The sequence below is a fragment of the Pogona vitticeps genome, chromosome 9 (genome assembly GCF_051106095.1).
Source record: "Pogona vitticeps strain Pit_001003342236 chromosome 9, PviZW2.1, whole genome shotgun sequence".
NCBI classification, from domain to species: Eukaryota; Metazoa; Chordata; class Lepidosauria; order Squamata; family Agamidae; genus Pogona; species Pogona vitticeps.
In genome coordinates this window covers 22,363,598-22,381,373 of record NC_135791.1, presented here as the reverse complement: position 1 = coordinate 22,381,373, position 17,776 = coordinate 22,363,598, and the positions used below count along the sequence as shown (strand labels likewise).

Here is a 17,776-nt window from a genome sequence, read left to right as displayed (position 1 = left end):
TATTACAAGCATCCTGAAAAATCATACTAGGTCTTATTTTCAGGGGAAAAGGGTAGAAGAACTTGGCTTTGGTCTCCACTGACACATCTACATTCTAATGATCTTTTCTCATCTTGATTTCTTGGCTGTAATGTTCACTTGAATCCTTACTTGAACCAAAGTATAGAAAATGTATGCACTTTTTATTCATTGTCAACATGTGATTTTTCTGTACTCTCGTTTTTCTCTCAATTTTCAACAGCAATTGTGCTTTTGCAATTTCTTCTTTCACCTTTCTCGGGCATCACTACTGCTTTCTGCCACTATGTCTCATCTATGCATCTTTAAATGTTAATCTTCCTTCCTATTTCATCTCCTAATCTAATCCTGCTTTTCATATGCTACATATGAAATTAAAGAGGTATATACAGTAAAATTATCATCCAGGAAGCCGAGGCAAAAAGAAAGCACTCCCTTTCTCCTGTTAGAGCCTGAGTCATCCACTGCCGTTGATTCAGAATACTGTACATGGAAGTGCATCTTCACATAACACAATCTGTGGAATTCTCTGCCACAAGATGAAGCTCAGTGAGTTAGGTATCTGGCTCAACAGCCACAGGTTGATTCCCCGCTGTACCTCCGGGAGACAACGGCCTTGGGCAAGCTGCAGATAGCCACCAACTTGGACTTTAAAAGGTTCAATGTGTGAAAAAATGCTATTGTGGTTAGGATGACTTATATATCATCTTCTGTACCAAACAACAGGACCTGGGTGTTATCTGTTGCTGGAGAACATGAGGAAATACAGCTGGAACCATGTACTTATCTATATGGGCTTCACATAGACAACTGTTTGGAAACTACATGAACAGAACATTGAACTAGAAAGTCCTTTGGTCTGATCCAGGAGGGCTCTTCTTGTGTTTGAATGCATCCTGCCAAAATCAGACACCTTAGTGTTTCTTGGCAGCTGACACAAAGTCTGGCAGACTCAGTAACTTGTGTGGCTGGAAGCCTTCCAGCCAAGACTCATCTGCCCAAACGTCCTTCCCCATCTCGACCACCAGAAAACACTTTTGCACTGTCTGCAATAAAGCAAGACTTCTTCAGTTCCTGTTCATTACATGGGGTAGAGTGAATTTCCGCTTCCACCCTCCTAAAATCTGTTAGGAGGGCAGTGCCACCATTCCTTATGGTGACAAGGCAGTCACATCATTTGACACAACACAAAAATTAACCTACACCCAACTGCTTTTCCCGAAGGGAGAGTACAGAGATTTAAGCAGAGCATCAGAGATTTTGAGTTGACATTCTACGACAATCTTGCTGAGAATTAAAAATGAATCCAAACGTTGCAAATTCTTTTCTTTATTGACACTGTCATTTGCAAATACAATACATTAAGAATTTTGGACAAAAGTCTTTTGTTGCTGTAAAAAAAATACAACTTTTTAAATTACATATTTCTGGCCTCTGGCCCTGAAAACTGCAGCCAAGCAGTTCTCTCCACCTGGAGACGCTGCCTGAGCGGCTTCTTTGCATTTTTAAACCCCCCTTATTTATACTATGTACAAACAACCACTGAGTTGAAAAGTGTCCTCAGAAAAGTGACTCAAGTTTTTATTTTTACAGTCTTCCGTGCCCTGTGGGGCTTGGTCAAATTTTTAACTTAAAGGGAAGAAGTCCACCCTCCAACATCAGATCTGAGAGAAATATATTTATTTCTCTTTTTAAAGAAAAAGAATAGTTAGCACAGCATGCTTCGCTGTCAGGCTTCAAAGTGAGACCATTCCCCACCTCTGCAAGAGAGGAGGCAAAAAAACAACAACAGAATACTAGTAGCAAAAGCATGATGTGCACACCAACTTATATCAAAAGGGCATCAAGCCCTTTTTATGCTTCATCAGGACAAAACCCATCCATGAAATATTCCTCTTTCAACCCAGAATGTGAGGTATCTGCACTGTTGATGCTCCATCCAAGCCCTGCTACCCTCTAATGTCCATTAACTTTTTCCCTGCTGGCATCTCAATGCTTCATCCTCTACAGGAGCAGCCATGAGACAACCGTGACTCCCTGGAATCCCGTCGCTGCCAAGATCCAGCCTTGCCCCACGACAGGAAGAGGATTCTTTTTCTAAGTCCTTTTTCCCGCCTGAAGTCTATATCCAATGCAGATATGGTAACCAGGGAGTCAAAATGAAGTGCCCTGTGAGAAAATAGAGGGTGTTAAGCAGAGTACTAGTTCCACATGCATCCCTGTTTGTATTCAGATGATAAAAGAAAAAGCATTCTTTTCCAGAGAGCCTTTGGTCTGCCGACCATCATGAGATCTGCAGGGTCTACCTATACTCTTATCTAGGCTAGTTGCTTTTCTAGTTCTATTAGTTTTGTTTAATCTTGCTCTTTATGAGGTTTACATTATGTATTTTAAATGCCTTTTTTGCATTACACAATTTAAATGATTTTTTAAAAGTCAGTACAGAATCCAGTCGTGCTATGAACATAAAATACATCTTGCAAAACGAGGACTGGCAGCTAGTTAGGTCTCGGGAAGAAAAGTACTGGTTATCACTTGCAGAAGACGTTCCATTTCCTTGAGCTGGATGTCTTTGTGGAACAACACTCACACTAGATTAAGGTACTGAGTCCTTCTACATTCACCTAACTGTAGCCCTTACTGCCACCTACAAAATTCATTATTATTGTTGAGCCAATGGAAAATAAGAGCTGATTAACACAGGAGACAGCTTCATCACTAGGGAGCTATAACCACATACATGAGTGCAAGCTAATCCTAAGGGAACCTACCTAGATTTCCTAGAGGTACATTAGCTACCACGTCTGGGGAGAAACGCTTTCCAGCAAGAGCCGTCGTCCTTCCTCATAATCATCCTCATCCACATTGACTAGTAGTCGGATAGCCTCCTGGCCGACAGCCTCTTTGAGGGAATCTGTGATGAAAACTCCCTTCAGCGCCTCTAACAGAGAGCCATTCATATAGTCACTCCAGAAGGCATCCAGGTAGGACAACTCCGAGAATTTAATGTCACAGATGATTGAACCCAGGTCACGAGACTTGAGGATTGTGTTGGACTGCCCAAAGACATCAAACTGGCGCTCCAACCGGTTCTGCTTGTTTGACATCACATTCTGACGCAAGACAGGCTCATGCTCACAGTATTCTGCACGAACACGGAGCCGGATGTCTGAGCATAACATAATGAATAGAGACAGAAAGAGAGAGAAGGGGAAGGGGGAGAAAAAAGGGAGGAGAAACGTTAGAGCTGGGAGTCACAAACGGACAGTGCAGACAAACACACAATCATGCAGCAATATTCTAGGATTGGGCACTCCAAAAGCCCTGAACACGTGCCGAACTTAAAAACCCACCAAGCTGATGATCCAGGCCACTCAGGTTTCCACAAAAGTTCAGGTTCCTTGAGATGGTCAGTTCCAGCAAGGGGTGTTTACCTTTTTGAATTGTACCACTGGCACAAAGTTAGAGCTGAACTTCGCTAATGTCCATCAACACTACATCTAACCACGCCAGTGACACACATAGCAAGTGAAATACACAGATACATTCTGACTTAGCTGTCACCCTTAGCATCAGAAGAAGCCTACAGGTCTAATTTCCTCTCTCTATTCCACGCCTGTTATAGCCAACTACAGCAACTGTCGATTACTGTTGATGCCAATGGAGTATTTCTTCAAGAGCTTTCAAACTATTTCAACCCACAATCCTTAAAGCCGTATCTACATCTTTTTTAATTAACCTGGATCACTGCTTCACCTTAGGCCATAAAGTCCCATGATCTGGAGCAAGATGACAGGAAAAAGGCTCACCACTGAAAGTCTGCTTTAAAAAGCTCTGAATTAGGTTTGAGCTATGTTGAAATTGACTTGCTGCCAAGGTAACCTTATCAATGCATTATACACACGCTAAAAAAATCAGTGAAGTTCAGCTGTAACGATGGACAGTGGAAAAAATTTAGTTTTGATCAATTATTGAAAACATTTTCAGCAGTGTAGCTGAAAGAGGGAGGGAGAAATGGAACAAATACAGAGCAGGATACGTTTAAAAAATGAGGCAGGTGGTGTATTACATACGCTCAACAAGGCCGTCAGCTTTAATTTCTCTGTGTCTTGTGGTCATCACCTGTAGAAGCATTAACTCAAAGTGCAGTCACAGCCCTTTACCAGCAACTTTGTACTGCCTGGAGCCCATACCCACCCATAACATCTAGATACAAGACAAATTTCTGGTAATGAATTACTAAGCCTCAACCAAGAGTGAACTTGGAACCATTTTCTTTCCAGATGGGCAACAGCAGCAAATTTTATTAGATAACTGTAGTCATATTTTTTTTCATTCCACAGATTATCCAGTAAATGGCACCACTCCACTCAAAAGGGGGAATTTCTGTTAGAGGCAGTGCCATCTTCCACATGAGGAAAAACTCCATGTATCTGAAACTATGAATTCAACGCAGAGACTCCTTTTACTATTTCACACGCCAACACTTGCGCCTCTTGATGGAGCAGCATGTTAAAGGAGATCAACTGCTGGGCCCACTGGAAACGATCTTCATAACCCAACCACAGATTCCCAACCGACATACTGCCTATATGCAGAGCAGGTGAAAGATTCCATTTTTATTAGCACTGTACACAGCTTAGATACAGATATTTTTGCATCTATCATAGGTTGGCACAGGATTTTATCAGAACAGAACAGCTCGCTCAGCTTTCAATATCAAAAGGGTGCTGAGTACTTAAGGACAGCAGCTGTCAGAGTTGGCGTTAACATACTGGCATCTCTTGAGTCAAGAGTCATGTTGCGCATAAGTGACTAAAAATGCTTACTCTCCCAGGACAGCATTAAAACCTCTAAGTACAGACTACAGTGGATGAACCTAACTTTTATTTCAAACACGCAGGATACATGTCAACTGCAAGGCTGTGGGGCGGTTTCGGCAGAACTGGCTGAAAGAAGTGAGAACTGGTTCCGTGACCTTGCCCCGCCAGCAGTAATGCAAGCCCTGAGCAGCTGCATTAGATTAGACATGACCTATTCGGGCAAAACCGACATTAGCTGAGGCTGCAAAGACAGAACCACACCCACTCAATTCTCCAGGTTCAGGCCCCAGTTCCAGTGAAATAATCCCACTGTGGTCATTGTTTGGAAGTATATATAGCTTGGACACACACCAGAGAACCCCACATTGCAGAGGCTTCCATCAATATTGCCTTCCCACATTTAAATTGTGGTAGCAAGACTAAAGAATCTGCCAAGTCCGTTACCACTCAAGTAGGATGGTTTCAAAGGAGGAGGCCTGTCACCTCATCACCCATACAACCCTTTCATCATGTATTCAGTACTACGTAATTACAAACCGAGATCAAAAGACCCAACAGAGCAATGTTAAAATTCCAGGTTTGCAAAAGAGAGTTGGAACCTACGTACAGTACTGATTCAAGTTCTGCTCATTATACTACATTCTGTCCCCCACACTTGATACACAATTTTCACAAGCCATCAAAACCCATTACAGACAGTTTAACAGCAGAAAAATGCCTCCACTGTGCAGAAGGCAACAAGTCCCAGAGTCCAAGGTCGTGTCCCTCACAGCTTGTTTTACAAGAGCGCTGCAGGGTCCAGATGCAGGGTCGCTTCTAAAATAGGAGAAGCGTTGAAGAGGCAGCTGAAATAATCATGAGGGCACACTTAAGTTTTTGCTTTTTAGTTTGTCTGGGTATTTTTACCAGTGTCTGGTACTTGGCCCGCTTGCCTGGGCCAATACTTATGCTTTTCCAGGGATGGATTTCAACTGTGGACCGAGAGAAAGATGGTTCAAGACTTTTAGCACATGGTAACAGCAAGAAATCATTTTGAGATTCAATATGGCAAAAGAACACAAAATGGAGAAAAGGAGGTATGTTAACTTCTGCGTTAAGCTGATACAGACTGCTGCAGATACCAGATGAGCACGGGAATTCTCCCTGGAAGAACACAGAATGCTTATTCTTTAAGAGTGCCAAATGGCACATAGACCAATGCAATATCACTTTTATTATAATATTGGGTTGGTTAAAACTGTAACAGTAGAACAGTATCAACTGGATTTTGAAAGAAAAATAGTAACATAACTCAGGGTAGATTATTAAACATTGGCAGTACATCCACCAATAATAAACCCCATTGGCCAGCACACAACTGTTAAAAGCACCTGAACAAGATGAAGAAATTAAGGGCATTTTTCTGCCCCCAACGAAAAAAGATTGAACAAAGCCCAAAGGGGATTCTGTAAAAACTAACAATGACCCAATATCTGCAGCAGTGGCTATACCATGAAAAGGCTCACCTGACGTAAGAGGTACTGTCTCCCTACCTAGCTAAGTAAAGGCTTCAATGGATTGATACTTAAGACATCAACAAATAACAGCCCTGTATGGGGCATATTCCTCAGCCTGTTTCCATCAGACCCTGCTGGAGGTTTGCAGCACAAGCCCCCTGCGGTGCCAGTCTGGAATGGCTCTATATTCCCAGGAGCTGCCAATGCAGCCCTGTCCCCACTGAGCATCTGAATAGCTAATATGCTGTCCAAGACGCTAACATGCAGAAGAGGGCAACCGATGGCTCCTCCAGATTTAGATAATTCAGCACACATTTAAACACAGTTTTGTTTCACAAAGAACTGGTGGAAATTTGGGTGCATGGATTCATTTACCTTTGCGAGACCATTCTTTGAGGAGTGCACAAGAGAGACAGAGTCTCTTTATCATCAACTTTTGCTTAGTAACCTGGAATTTAAATGACGGATTGAGAAAGAATTGGCAGAAAGCAAATAGCAACAAAAAGATCATGGGGGGGGGTTGTACTTTTCCCCCCAACAACTAACTTCTGGTTCCTGGAGGATAAAATAGCCCAGGAGGTTGCACCCTGGAAAGGGAGATGGAAATCACACTCCCAAGATTATACGTACAACTCAGAAGGGTATAAGAAACAGAGCTTAATTCAACTGCAGCTGCCTGTGTAACACAAGTCCTCAGGATCTGCCCCAGTGAAACAAAGTAATATTACAAAGTATACAGGCAAAAATCTAGTGTTGAATGGAGCTTACAGTTTGATCCTTGCACCTACCCGGCAGAAGCCTTAGCTGCACCTTGAAGTTGCAGTTTTGACACTCATTGTATTATTTTTGAACCTTCTTCGTTAGAACCCATTGCCTGTAAATTGGTCAGATGTTAAGACAAGTGTTTTTGTGCATTCGCTTTTTTTTTTCATTTGCATTGCACTGACATAAAGACAAGAGAACACTGGTTTCTGTTTGGATCCTATACCAGCCCTTGGCATCCATCTACTTGCGAGGTAAGCTTTAGATTTAATCCATATCTGTGGAATGAAACTGTGAAAACTGTGTATGGATTGTCACATCTCTACTAACAGATTTCACAGTTTCTCCATGTGGAATTATCACCCAGACGCGCACAGAAAAGCCGTAAGTTATAGAAACAAGATGATATATGCTGGTCTTAGAGACAAACAACTGAATACCCAGGATATCAAGCAAGGATTTGATTTATTGAATTTATAAGAGATTTACAGTAAATCTGAATGCAAATCATTCACTTGAATATTTGAAGTCTATGGGATTTAAGCAAAACCTATATAGTAGGCTGCTACTATCATCCAAACCATGAAAATGGACCCTAATGAGAAATGTAGTATAGAAACCAAGCAGCATTGGCAATGATAATGCCAAAACTCTGTCTGGGCGTTAGATGGAATGATGGCTAAAGTATTCCTGGACATTCTGCAGCCACGTGGCCAAAAGACCACTTACAATCTAGGCCACAACTCAAAAATACAGACCAATCATTCTTGCCCAACAGCGTAATTATTTATTTATTTAATTTATATCTCGCCCATTTAGACTGAAGTCTATTCTTATTTAGTTTTATCTTAGGTAGCAGTTGTGCCTGCAAGTTCCTTGCAGAACAAATAGAAATCAATCTTTTAGATGATATCTTGACAAGAAAAAACTAACTTTTATAAACAAGCCTTGTTATTCTCAAATGAGTTTAACTCTATTCTTATTTACACTTACTCCACAAAACATTATCCGGAACACATCAGAAACTTTCAGACACTGTCACACTCTGAATCTATAACTCTTTCCTTTTAAAGTGTACATATGTAATTTCAACGGAGTTGTTTTTAATCTGCAGTGACTGAAGCAGAAAAATGGCAGACAGACTCAATGGAACTAGTCCAGATTTGCCTCAATGCTTCTCCAATTAATCACAGAAAACAACACCAGAGCGGTTAGACAGTCTGCTCTCTCCAAGACCAGTATATCATATTGGTGCACTGAGGTCACAACTTCCACAGCCCTCCCAGTAACTGAGCTAAGGTACTAATGATCTGAAGACACTGTTTCGCTCATTCAGTTTATTTTAGATTATTCCATACATAATGGAAATCTTTGTTTTTGTGAAGGACGAGGTGTAAGAGGTACTGACAGCAAATAAATAAAATTGACCAGTTGGGAGGACTGGATATGAACACTGGAATCAGCCACATCATATTGGGAACTGAAGACAGCATATGGTGGAGTGGTCTAGAGCATCCCCACCCCTGCTCTGTACAGGGGACCAGAGCTTCTATTTTTCCACTGAATTGGGATGAACTCTCGTCAATTTATTTAAACTGCATCTAGTAGTGCAAGAAAAAAATTCACATTCACTCATACAGATCAGGATTTTCTCATTACAACTGTGTATTATACCTTTTATCTTGTCTACCGATCAACTCTTACTTCTCTCTGTTAGAAAGAGAAGATTATATCTGATCCATCCCTTAAGGAAAACCAAAACTACTAACAAGTGTATTAAAATGGCTTTGTGGGCGTTAAAAAAGAGAATTACTCCAAAAAAGGAGCTCCAGGAATGCAGCATATGCTAGGCAGACACCTACCACAGGTCACTTTGGTGGGAGCTTGAACTTCCTGTTTTGGAGTAGAAGCTGCCTTGGCTCCTCGTCGCCTGCGAGGAGGAGCAGACTTTGCCCGGCCTCTGCTAACTCGCTTCCTTTTGCTGGAATTAGAGCCTGTAAAGAAAGAGGTAAGCATAAGCAAATCAGGTACATGGGATCATTAGTAATCATATCTCAAATTTCACATAATAGGTGAATCTATACTTCGAACCAACCATATCAGATAAACTATTTACAAACAGTTGTTTTCTGCAACAGAAGTTGAAAACCATGGGAAGTGTGTCTTGCTACTGATGCAACCTCAGAATTGCACAGAAACTGGTTTCATGACACATCATACTTAATGTACTGTGCAAATCTCACATTTACAGCAAACAGGATATAAAAGGGAAACCAGAAAAGGAATGAATGCTTTTCTACACAATAAACACACCTGTTTCCCACTGATCATTCCGAGGCTCTGCAGAGGCTGAACTGAGACAGCTGTCCACCTGACGGTCCGATGATAGGACAGATGGTCCATAGGTATATCTCTCAGGAGAAACTAAAATGTGAAAAGAATTTCAAAATTAAAACAAAGCTGAAGCAACTTCAGCTCGAAACACCAATAGTCAAATAAGTTTAGATATCAACTCTACAAAAATGTGCTTAGTATCATAATACACGAACTCAGTGACTGAGAGAGTAAAGTGACCCTATTCTCCCCACCCCACCTATGCCTCCTAGTGCCAATATTCCTGGAAAAAGACAGCAAGTGTTATTTACAATAAAAATCCTATAGTAAGTTCACTCAAGAAAGTCAAAATCCCATACTTGATGAAATTTCCCAATACCTGTACGTTGCCTTTTCAGGGTGACATATGGTAGCAGGTCATGCCTTGTTAGAACTCGTAGGAGCTGCAACAGCCGCACAAAGTTGGTTTCATCACATATGCCTCTCCTCTCTAGTTCCAGGAGCAGCTGGACACCATTCTTGGGCCGCTGCCTATCTGCAGCTTCCTCAAGATTAGGATCAGTCTTTCCCAAACTACACCAGCGCTGATTCTTCTTTTTCCAGCTCTCTAATATAGGTGATGTGGTCTCAGAACCCCCCTCTTCTGCTGCTGCTACAGCCCAGAGGGCAGGATCCAATGGATGGGTCCATGGCTGTGTTTCATCCAGGAGGAAAGAGAGTACTTCTATATCATTCTCTGTCAGCTGGGAGCCGATCACGTCAAACATTCGATGCAGGGAAATCATCCCATAGTACTCTAGACATTCTTCCTCCTCCCACATGTGAACAAAAAGTGATTTCCTAATGTCAGCCATAGGCAGAGCTGAATCCCAACAGATCTTAATTGTTCCAAACTAGTTAGTGGGAAAGACCAGTTGTACTTTGAACTCAGAGAGAAGGAACAGAGATATCTCAGCAGCCGTGCGGGCTTTACAACTTAAATGACGAATTAAAAAATCGGTTGAGATGCCTCCAGAACAATCCTATTACATTCAGCTGCCGCACTGCTACAGAAGGGTCTGAAAAACAAAAACACCCAAGCAATTAAATGAGATTTATCCTGCTCCATCTCACACAGAAGACGCAGAAACGAAAAGGCGTATCTAAGGAGAAAGCAAGCAACCGTTCATCCCCATTCTGCCTTTGCTTCTGCACCCAAAGGGGCGGGGACAGAGAAGGGATTTGCAACAGGGAAGCTAGCTGGGGAGGGACCCTTCGCTCCGGCCGTCCTTTCCCACAGCAAAATGCTGTTTCATGCTCGAGCCGCGCCGGCGCAAGACACCAACCCGCCACACGGTGGCAGCAGCGCCACCCCCAAGAAACTAGGCGGCGCCCCCTCCCCCCCACCAACCAGTCCGTCACAAGGGCGAGCACAAGCCCGGTGAGGGGCGGGCGAGCCCCGTGTCTGAGGCGCAGCCACCGCACCCCTCTTGGCACCCAGCACCGTCTCTACACGTACGGAGGAGCTTGCTCTCCGCGCATGTCCCTCCCCAACCTCCGAGGGGGGGTCCTCCGGGGGAGGAGGGGAGCGGCCTCCTCCTCTTCCTCCCCCCCTCCTGCTGTTTTGATCTCCGCCATTCTCCCCCATTCCAAACCGTTCGCTTTCCTCGTTCTTAACGGCCACCTTCTGATTCCCCCACCCCCCCCACCTCACCGCTTCCTCCACACAAACCCCTCCCGAGCCCGGCTCCTTCCCGGTGTTTTTCCCCGTTCGGTATTCGTCGAGGTTCCCCGCCGCCTCACTCCCCTTTGGACGGCTTTTCCCTCGTTTCTTGTCGTTTAGCCGTGTCCGACTCTTCGTGACTCCCACGGGCCAGAACTCGTTTACCTCACGGGAAATCTCCTTTTTCCTCCCCCGAAGGCGAAGGGCGACCCCTCCCTACGAGCCCCCCTCGCTCGCATAAAATGAAGCCGGCAGCCAGGCGGCTCCTTTCTCTCCTCCCCACCCTCCACTTGAAAAAAACATCATAGTCTCTCTTTTCCTACTCTATCCTCTCTTATACACCCATTTTTAAAAACAACAGACTTACCGAGCTCCGGCGGCTCCCACCTCAGCCCCACCGATCCGATCTTTCTCGTACCTTCGACGCAACTGCGCTTGCGCTATACTAACCTGGGCTCCTGCTCCCTCCCTCGACGCATGCGTCCGGGTTGTTTTTTTTCCTTTGCCCTGTCCTAACGTCACGAGCTAGCCCTCCGCGCATGCGTTCTCCGACGCCTGGGTTGACGAAAGGCCAACGGCGCGTGCGTCGCCCTCCCTCCCCTCACGCGGCCGGCCCGCGGCTGTCCTCGTGATCCACGTGCGTGGGAGGAGCCACGCGGAGGCCGGCCTCCCCGTGAAGGATGGGCGAGAGCCCCTTTCGCTGTTCGACTTCTTCCCCGCAGATGTCGTTGCCGTTACGTAATTTGCTTTACACTCCTAGCGTACAATTCCGTCGCCTTTCCCCACCCCCGCCGCCCCGTCCAAGACGTAATGAATTGAAACGTTTACATAAAAGGACCTGGGCGGTGTCATGGAGACGGCGCTGACTGCGTAAACCGTGGGGCGGCTTGCGAGCGGCGGCGCAGGGTTACGTAACCCACGTAACGGGGCGCACCTCTCCTGCCTCGTGACGGGGCGGGGCCTAAAAGCCGCTCCCTCCGCCCCTCCCCTGAGAGGCCGCTGCTCAGGACGTTTTGCATGATCCCTCCGCCCCTGGGGGGGTGGGGGCGCGTGCGCGCGCGCGTGTTGGGCCTCATGACGTCACCGAGCCGAACCGCCTCCTAGTATCGAGGCCCGCGATTGGTTCCCCCGGAGTTGCGGGAGAGGCAATGAGAAGGCGCGGTGCAGGCTAGGCCGAGTCGGGCCCGTCTGAGGAGAGCACAAACAGGGAGGACAGGAAGCGGCCGTAGCCGGAGTGGGCTAGGCCCACGGGGCCGGGTGAGTGTGGCGCTCCTCCCACCGCCCGACCTCCCCCTCCGCCAACGGCCTCTTCTTCATCCGCCTCCTCGTTCCCTCTCCTCCTCCGCCTCCCCCCTGGTGCCTTGGGTGGCCCTTCTGCTTCCAGGGGCCCGGCCAGTAGAGGCTGGGGTTGCTCTTTTAAGGGGCAGGGTCTATACCTGTTGCCCAGAGAACAGAAGGGACGGAGACCCTCTCCCCCCACACACACACACGCAGACACCCCACCCCGAATCAGCAGCGCCTGACATAGCCTCCTGTTAAAGCCCTCTCCCTTTTTTCATCTGCCCGAGTAGTAGCATTAGATGGACACGCAGGAGGAGGAGAGAGAAAAAATAGTTCTGTATACAGTAACACGCTGGAATTACTCAGGAGAACGAAACTGTATTCTCTTTACACAACTTATTTTGTCTGTTGTTCAGATACTTCTGTTTACTGGAGGAAATTCTAAATTACTGTACTTTTTACTTTTTCTCCATAACATTTCTGGTGGCTTTTCTGCTTCCAGGGGCCCTGCAAATCCAGGCCAGGGTTATTTTAAGGAAAATGGTCCGTACCTTTTGCATTCAATGGGATACCCATACTTGTGTGTTTATAAGGTCCTTTGTTTTATTTAAATCATCATTTTCTCATGACAGGAGGCCATGCCTCCACCATGAAGGATGGATTACGCTCTTGTAGCCTGATCCCACCATTACTTCTTATTGAGATAGCTTTTCCCACTCACATAGGTTTCTTTCTCTCTTTCCCTTGCAGGTAGCATGGCAGAGGAGATGGCTCAGTCCGTGTTCTTTCAGCACCAGTACATGTGCTCAGAGTGTGGGCTTCTGTATGACACTTTGGAGGGAGTACTGGTCCACCATCAGAGCCATCTAGAGGAATCATGCGAGCCTGCAGCCACAGCCAGTGTAGCTGGCCAAGAGTCCCAGCAGGATAGCCGCTATCAGTGTCTGGAATGTGGATGTGTCCTTTTGTCACCTGATGAGCTCTTAGCACACCAGGAAGTACACCCTAGGGAGGTGCCAAGCCGCCCCCAACCTCCACCATCCACCACTGGACAGATCCACTATCAGTGCAGTGAGTGTAATGAACTCTTTCCTTCTACTGCCCTGTGGCTGGCACACAGACAAACGCACCAGAAGCAAAACGTTCCAGCTGAGTCCCCTCCATCAATTCCACCAGCTTCTTCATCTTCCTTACAAGCATCTGTTTCACAGCCATCCCAGGCACCTTCCCTACCACCCTTTCAGGCATTACTCCCATCATCCCCACAACCTGTTCCACCTGTGTATCCCTACGAGTGCTCAGAGTGTGCCTTTCTCTTCCTAACACCCGAAGAGCTGCTAGAACATCAGGGAGAACATTTTACGGAGATTGAGAAAGAGAGTGGAGAGCCCTCGGAGGGGGTAGCACAAGAGACTTGCAGTCCCCATGAGTCTCCACTGCTGAATTCTGCTGAACCCCCAGCCTTGCTTCCACCTGCTCAGACTTTCTGCTGTAAGGAGTGCAAGCAGGTGTTTGGAACCGGGGAGGCACTGTGGCAGCATCAGCAGGAGCACACAGGGAGCACTGAGGAGTTTCTGTGTGGTGAGTGCCAACGTGGTTTTACAACAGCCAAGAGGTTGCTGGCTCACCAGCGGGTACATGTGGATGGCACCTACGAATGTCCAAATTGTAACAAGATTTTCAAAAAGGCAGCCTCTCTTGAGCAGCACATGCGGATCCATAAAGGTGAAGCACTCTACCTCTGTATGGACTGTGGGCTTGGCTTCTCCACAGAGATGACCTTGATTATGCACCGCAAGAGCCATACAGCCAATCCCCTTCACCGTTGCCACTGTGGCAAGACTTTCAGCAACATGACCAAGTTCCTTTACCATCGACGTACACATGTGGGCAAAAGTGGGATTCCACCCACTCGTGGGGCAGGAGACCTAGTGACCAGTCAGCCGCTTGAGCCAGCACCCAGTGATGGGGAGGTAGTTGTGAACGGCTCAGTCTCCTCCTCCCCACCAGGGCCATCAACAGAAGTGGCCAGTTCTGGGTTTCTTTGTCCTCAGTGCGGGAAGGCCTTCTCCACCTACATACGGATGGTGCGGCACAAGCGGGTGGTGCATGTTTTGGAGCGCAAACACAAGTGTCCCACATGTGGCAAAAAGTTCAAGAAATTGGTGCATGTGCGAAACCACCTGCGGACACACACTGGTGAACGGCCATTTCAGTGCTCCGAGTGTGGCAAAACGTTTGTGTCTCAGGCTAACTTGGCACGACACCATGTCACACACACCGGAGAGCGTCCCTATCAGTGCCAGGTTTGCAACAAGCGCTTCACCCAGTCCTCTAACCTTCGCCAGCATCGCCTCTTGCACATGGGCCCAAATAGGGAGGGCTCCCACTCTTGCAAAGATTGTGGTGCAGCCTTTGCGCGAGCCCACCAACTGGCCCTGCACCGGACTGTGCACACTGGCTGCTTTCCATTTCCTTGTCCCGAATGTGACAAATCTTTCCCTCGGCGGCGTCTCCTGGAATTGCATCGGCTCAGCCATTCTGGGCACGAGCCCCACCGTTGTCCAGATTGTGGTGCTCTTTTTGTAATGGCTTCCAAGTTGCAGGAACACCGCTGTGCCAGGCGCCGTGAGCAGACGAGTCCGCAGTCTTACCCGTGCAAATCTTGTGGGAAGTATATGGGCTCTCTGGCCAAGCTGGCCCTCCACCAGCTGGTACATTCAGGCCAGCGGCCCTACTCTTGCCCACTTTGTGGGAAAGCATTCACTACCCCCAGTGGGCTGAGCCGGCATCAGCAGCGCCATGCTGGCCTACGCCCTCACAAGTGCCCAGTCTGTGCCAAGACTTTTGTAGCAGCCTCTGGGCTGCAGCTCCACCAGCGTATCCACACAGGGGAACGCCCTTTTCCGTGCCCAGACTGTGGCAAGGCTTTCCGTCAGGCTACCCATCTGCGGGAGCACAGGCGTCTGCACACTGGGGAGCGCCCTTACCGCTGCCCAGAATGTGGAAAAGCCTTTGTACAATCCATGCATCTTGCAGAGCATCGGCGCATCCACACTGGGGAGCGTCCTCACCCCTGCCCCCACTGCCCGAAGACCTTCAAGACTCTGTCTAATCTGCGAAGCCACCGCAAAACTCACACAGAACTAGCTCCTTGCCAGGAGGATGCACTGCCATCTGCTGAGTCCCTGGTGGCTACTGGCCAACCCATCCAGACTATCATGTGCACTGAATTTGGGGAGACAATAGCTATTATTGAGAGTGCTGAGCCTCTGCCCTTGGTGGAAACGATAGAAATCTACCAAGCTACGCTTGAAGGCAACATCCAGGTTAATGCCTTTGTATAAGGTCAGAATAACAGTTAGTTCTTCTTTGCTGAAGAGCTCTATGATCATCATCAGGAAGCAGAGTACAGCTTCCTTTCTTCCATGCATCAGTCCAGTGTGTGTCTCCCTGAAGCTGAGCCTATAGTGCCCAGATGCAACCTATTTGGTTTACTCTTCGGGTCTATCTTCAGTCAATGTGCCTCATCTGGAAGGTTTCTTGGGCAGTGCTGTGGATTGTTCATCGCTCAACCGTGCCACAACCCTACACTTACTGTAAACTTCTTAAAAAATTTCTTCTACAATCTTCCAGTTTTGTGTTTGCCTGTGAGGCACAAGGAAATTACTTGATATTTAGAACATGTCCATCTACTGTTAGCGTTTCCATTAAATTATTCCTCTGTTCTTAGGAAATATGTGGCATCTTTTTCTCTCAATTGTAGGGAAACTGCAGCAAAGCTCTTTTTTCCTGTAATAGAGTTGTGTTGCTAAATCAATGCAACTGGGGCAGCTACCTCTGATAATTTTGGAGAAGGAACTGTTTGCCAGGTACAACATCTTTAACAAAAAGTTTTGTTAAAATTTCTTCTGTGTAACGGATAAAAAAAATCAGATGTTTACTGAAGATGAGTGGGGGCTTTTAAAAAGAAACATTGGGGAAAACAGATGACACATCCTTTTCTGTTGACTTATTTCAATCAGCTTGGATTTCTCTTTTTCCTTTAAATAACAAAGATAAGAGAATCCAAGATTATTTCAGGGACAGAGATTAGCATAATAGTGAGAAAAGTTATCTCTGTGGCCGTGAATGTCTGCTGAGAAACTTTTTGAGTAAATCACAGTAGGTCCCTCAGTAAATGACACGTATGGCTTCTGTAGCAGCTGGTTCAGATTTGCTGTTTCAGCAGGTTAAAGCCACTGTGATGGTTGTCAGGACAGGATGAAAACCTTTCAGAGTTGTTAAAATCAGCAGATGGGACTCAGAGTGCCATTACTGTCGTTCATGGCAACAAGGTTTGGCATGTAGGAGCAGATCTGTAGCATCTATAATCAAAAGCTGATCCAGGTTTCTGCTTCTGTGGTCCTCTGTGCTGACTAGTACAAGGAGATTGTGTACATGATAGAAAAGGTTCTATAGAAAAGTTAATACCCAGGTATACTTTTAAATTTAGCTGAAACCAAAGGATTATTTTCAGAACTTAACTGTCATTAAGCAACGAAGCAAAAAGGGGACAGAACTGCTTTGCAAATCAAGTTTTAATTCATGCTTATGTAATTGTATTGGACCAAATCCAGTACTATACGAGACCTAGTTTCCTTCCTTTCTCTCCTACATGCCCCTTACTGAAATCTCTGTCCGTGTCCCCCTGCCTTGGGAATGATTTTTAATTAAAGAGCCTTTCCAATCTACGCATCTTCCATCTCCTGATGTGAAGCAGTTCCCGATAGTGTGCCTACAAATATTTCTATTAATAAAATGCACCTGAAAAATCTGTACTACTTTAAATAGAAGCTGGTTGCTCTCCCACAAAAAAAGCAGGCAAAAGAATCTAGGAATGTCAGCATAGCCACTTTAGGTGTGGCTGAATTTGTATAATTCAAACAGGAGTTGAGGAAAAAAGATAACAGCCACAGATGCTTTCTGCATCTGTGCACTTAGTGCTTCATAAGTGTTCAGTAAAATACTAGACTTTTATCCTGTTACCTCAGTAGCAGGTGCATTATATTTGTTATAGCTGTGGTTCTCAACTTTTTAGCTTTTTTCTACTTCTGTGTCCAGAAACTATGGCCAGCTGTTTCTATAGTAGATGCTCACATCTGGAGGGCCAGAAGTTGAGGGCCTGTTTCTTACAAGCAGACTTGAGACTCATGGGGTCATTTCCCTGACAGGAGAAGTGAATAACCTCATCAGAAAATTCTACAGTTCTCTGCTTCTTTGTTTTAACCGCTTAAAGCCTGGAAATATTTCATATTCACAGTATTGCACCGTTCAGTTTCCTCCCCAGATAGGGAAGAATACACAGGATTAAGGCTGAC

General features: G+C 45.9%; 2 protein-coding genes across 2 annotated transcripts; one reads left to right on the top strand and one right to left on the bottom strand.

Moving 5' to 3' along the window:
* Positions 1-1,331: 1,331 nt before the first annotated feature.
* DEDD2 (death effector domain containing 2) lies at positions 1,332-11,641 on the bottom strand. Its single transcript, XM_020807905.3, has 6 exons — positions 11,503-11,641; positions 9,813-10,491; positions 9,413-9,523; positions 8,962-9,093; positions 2,790-3,187; positions 1,332-2,187 (listed from the first exon to the last, which is right to left on the bottom strand). The coding sequence occupies exons 2-5, from the start codon at positions 10,285-10,287 to the stop codon at positions 2,814-2,816; spliced, it is 1,092 nt and encodes a 363-aa protein (XP_020663564.3). The 5' UTR covers positions 10,288-10,491; positions 11,503-11,641; the 3' UTR covers positions 1,332-2,187; positions 2,790-2,813.
* A 640-nt stretch (positions 11,642-12,281) lies between these two features.
* Positions 12,282-16,153, top strand: LOC110086746 (zinc finger protein 574). The gene is made up of 2 exons (XM_020807894.3): positions 12,282-12,392; positions 13,167-16,153. Exon 2 carries the CDS (start codon positions 13,172-13,174, stop codon positions 15,761-15,763), a length of 2,592 nt encoding a protein of 863 aa, XP_020663553.3. The 5' UTR covers positions 12,282-12,392; positions 13,167-13,171; the 3' UTR covers positions 15,764-16,153.
* Positions 16,154-17,776: the final 1,623 nt, after the last annotated feature.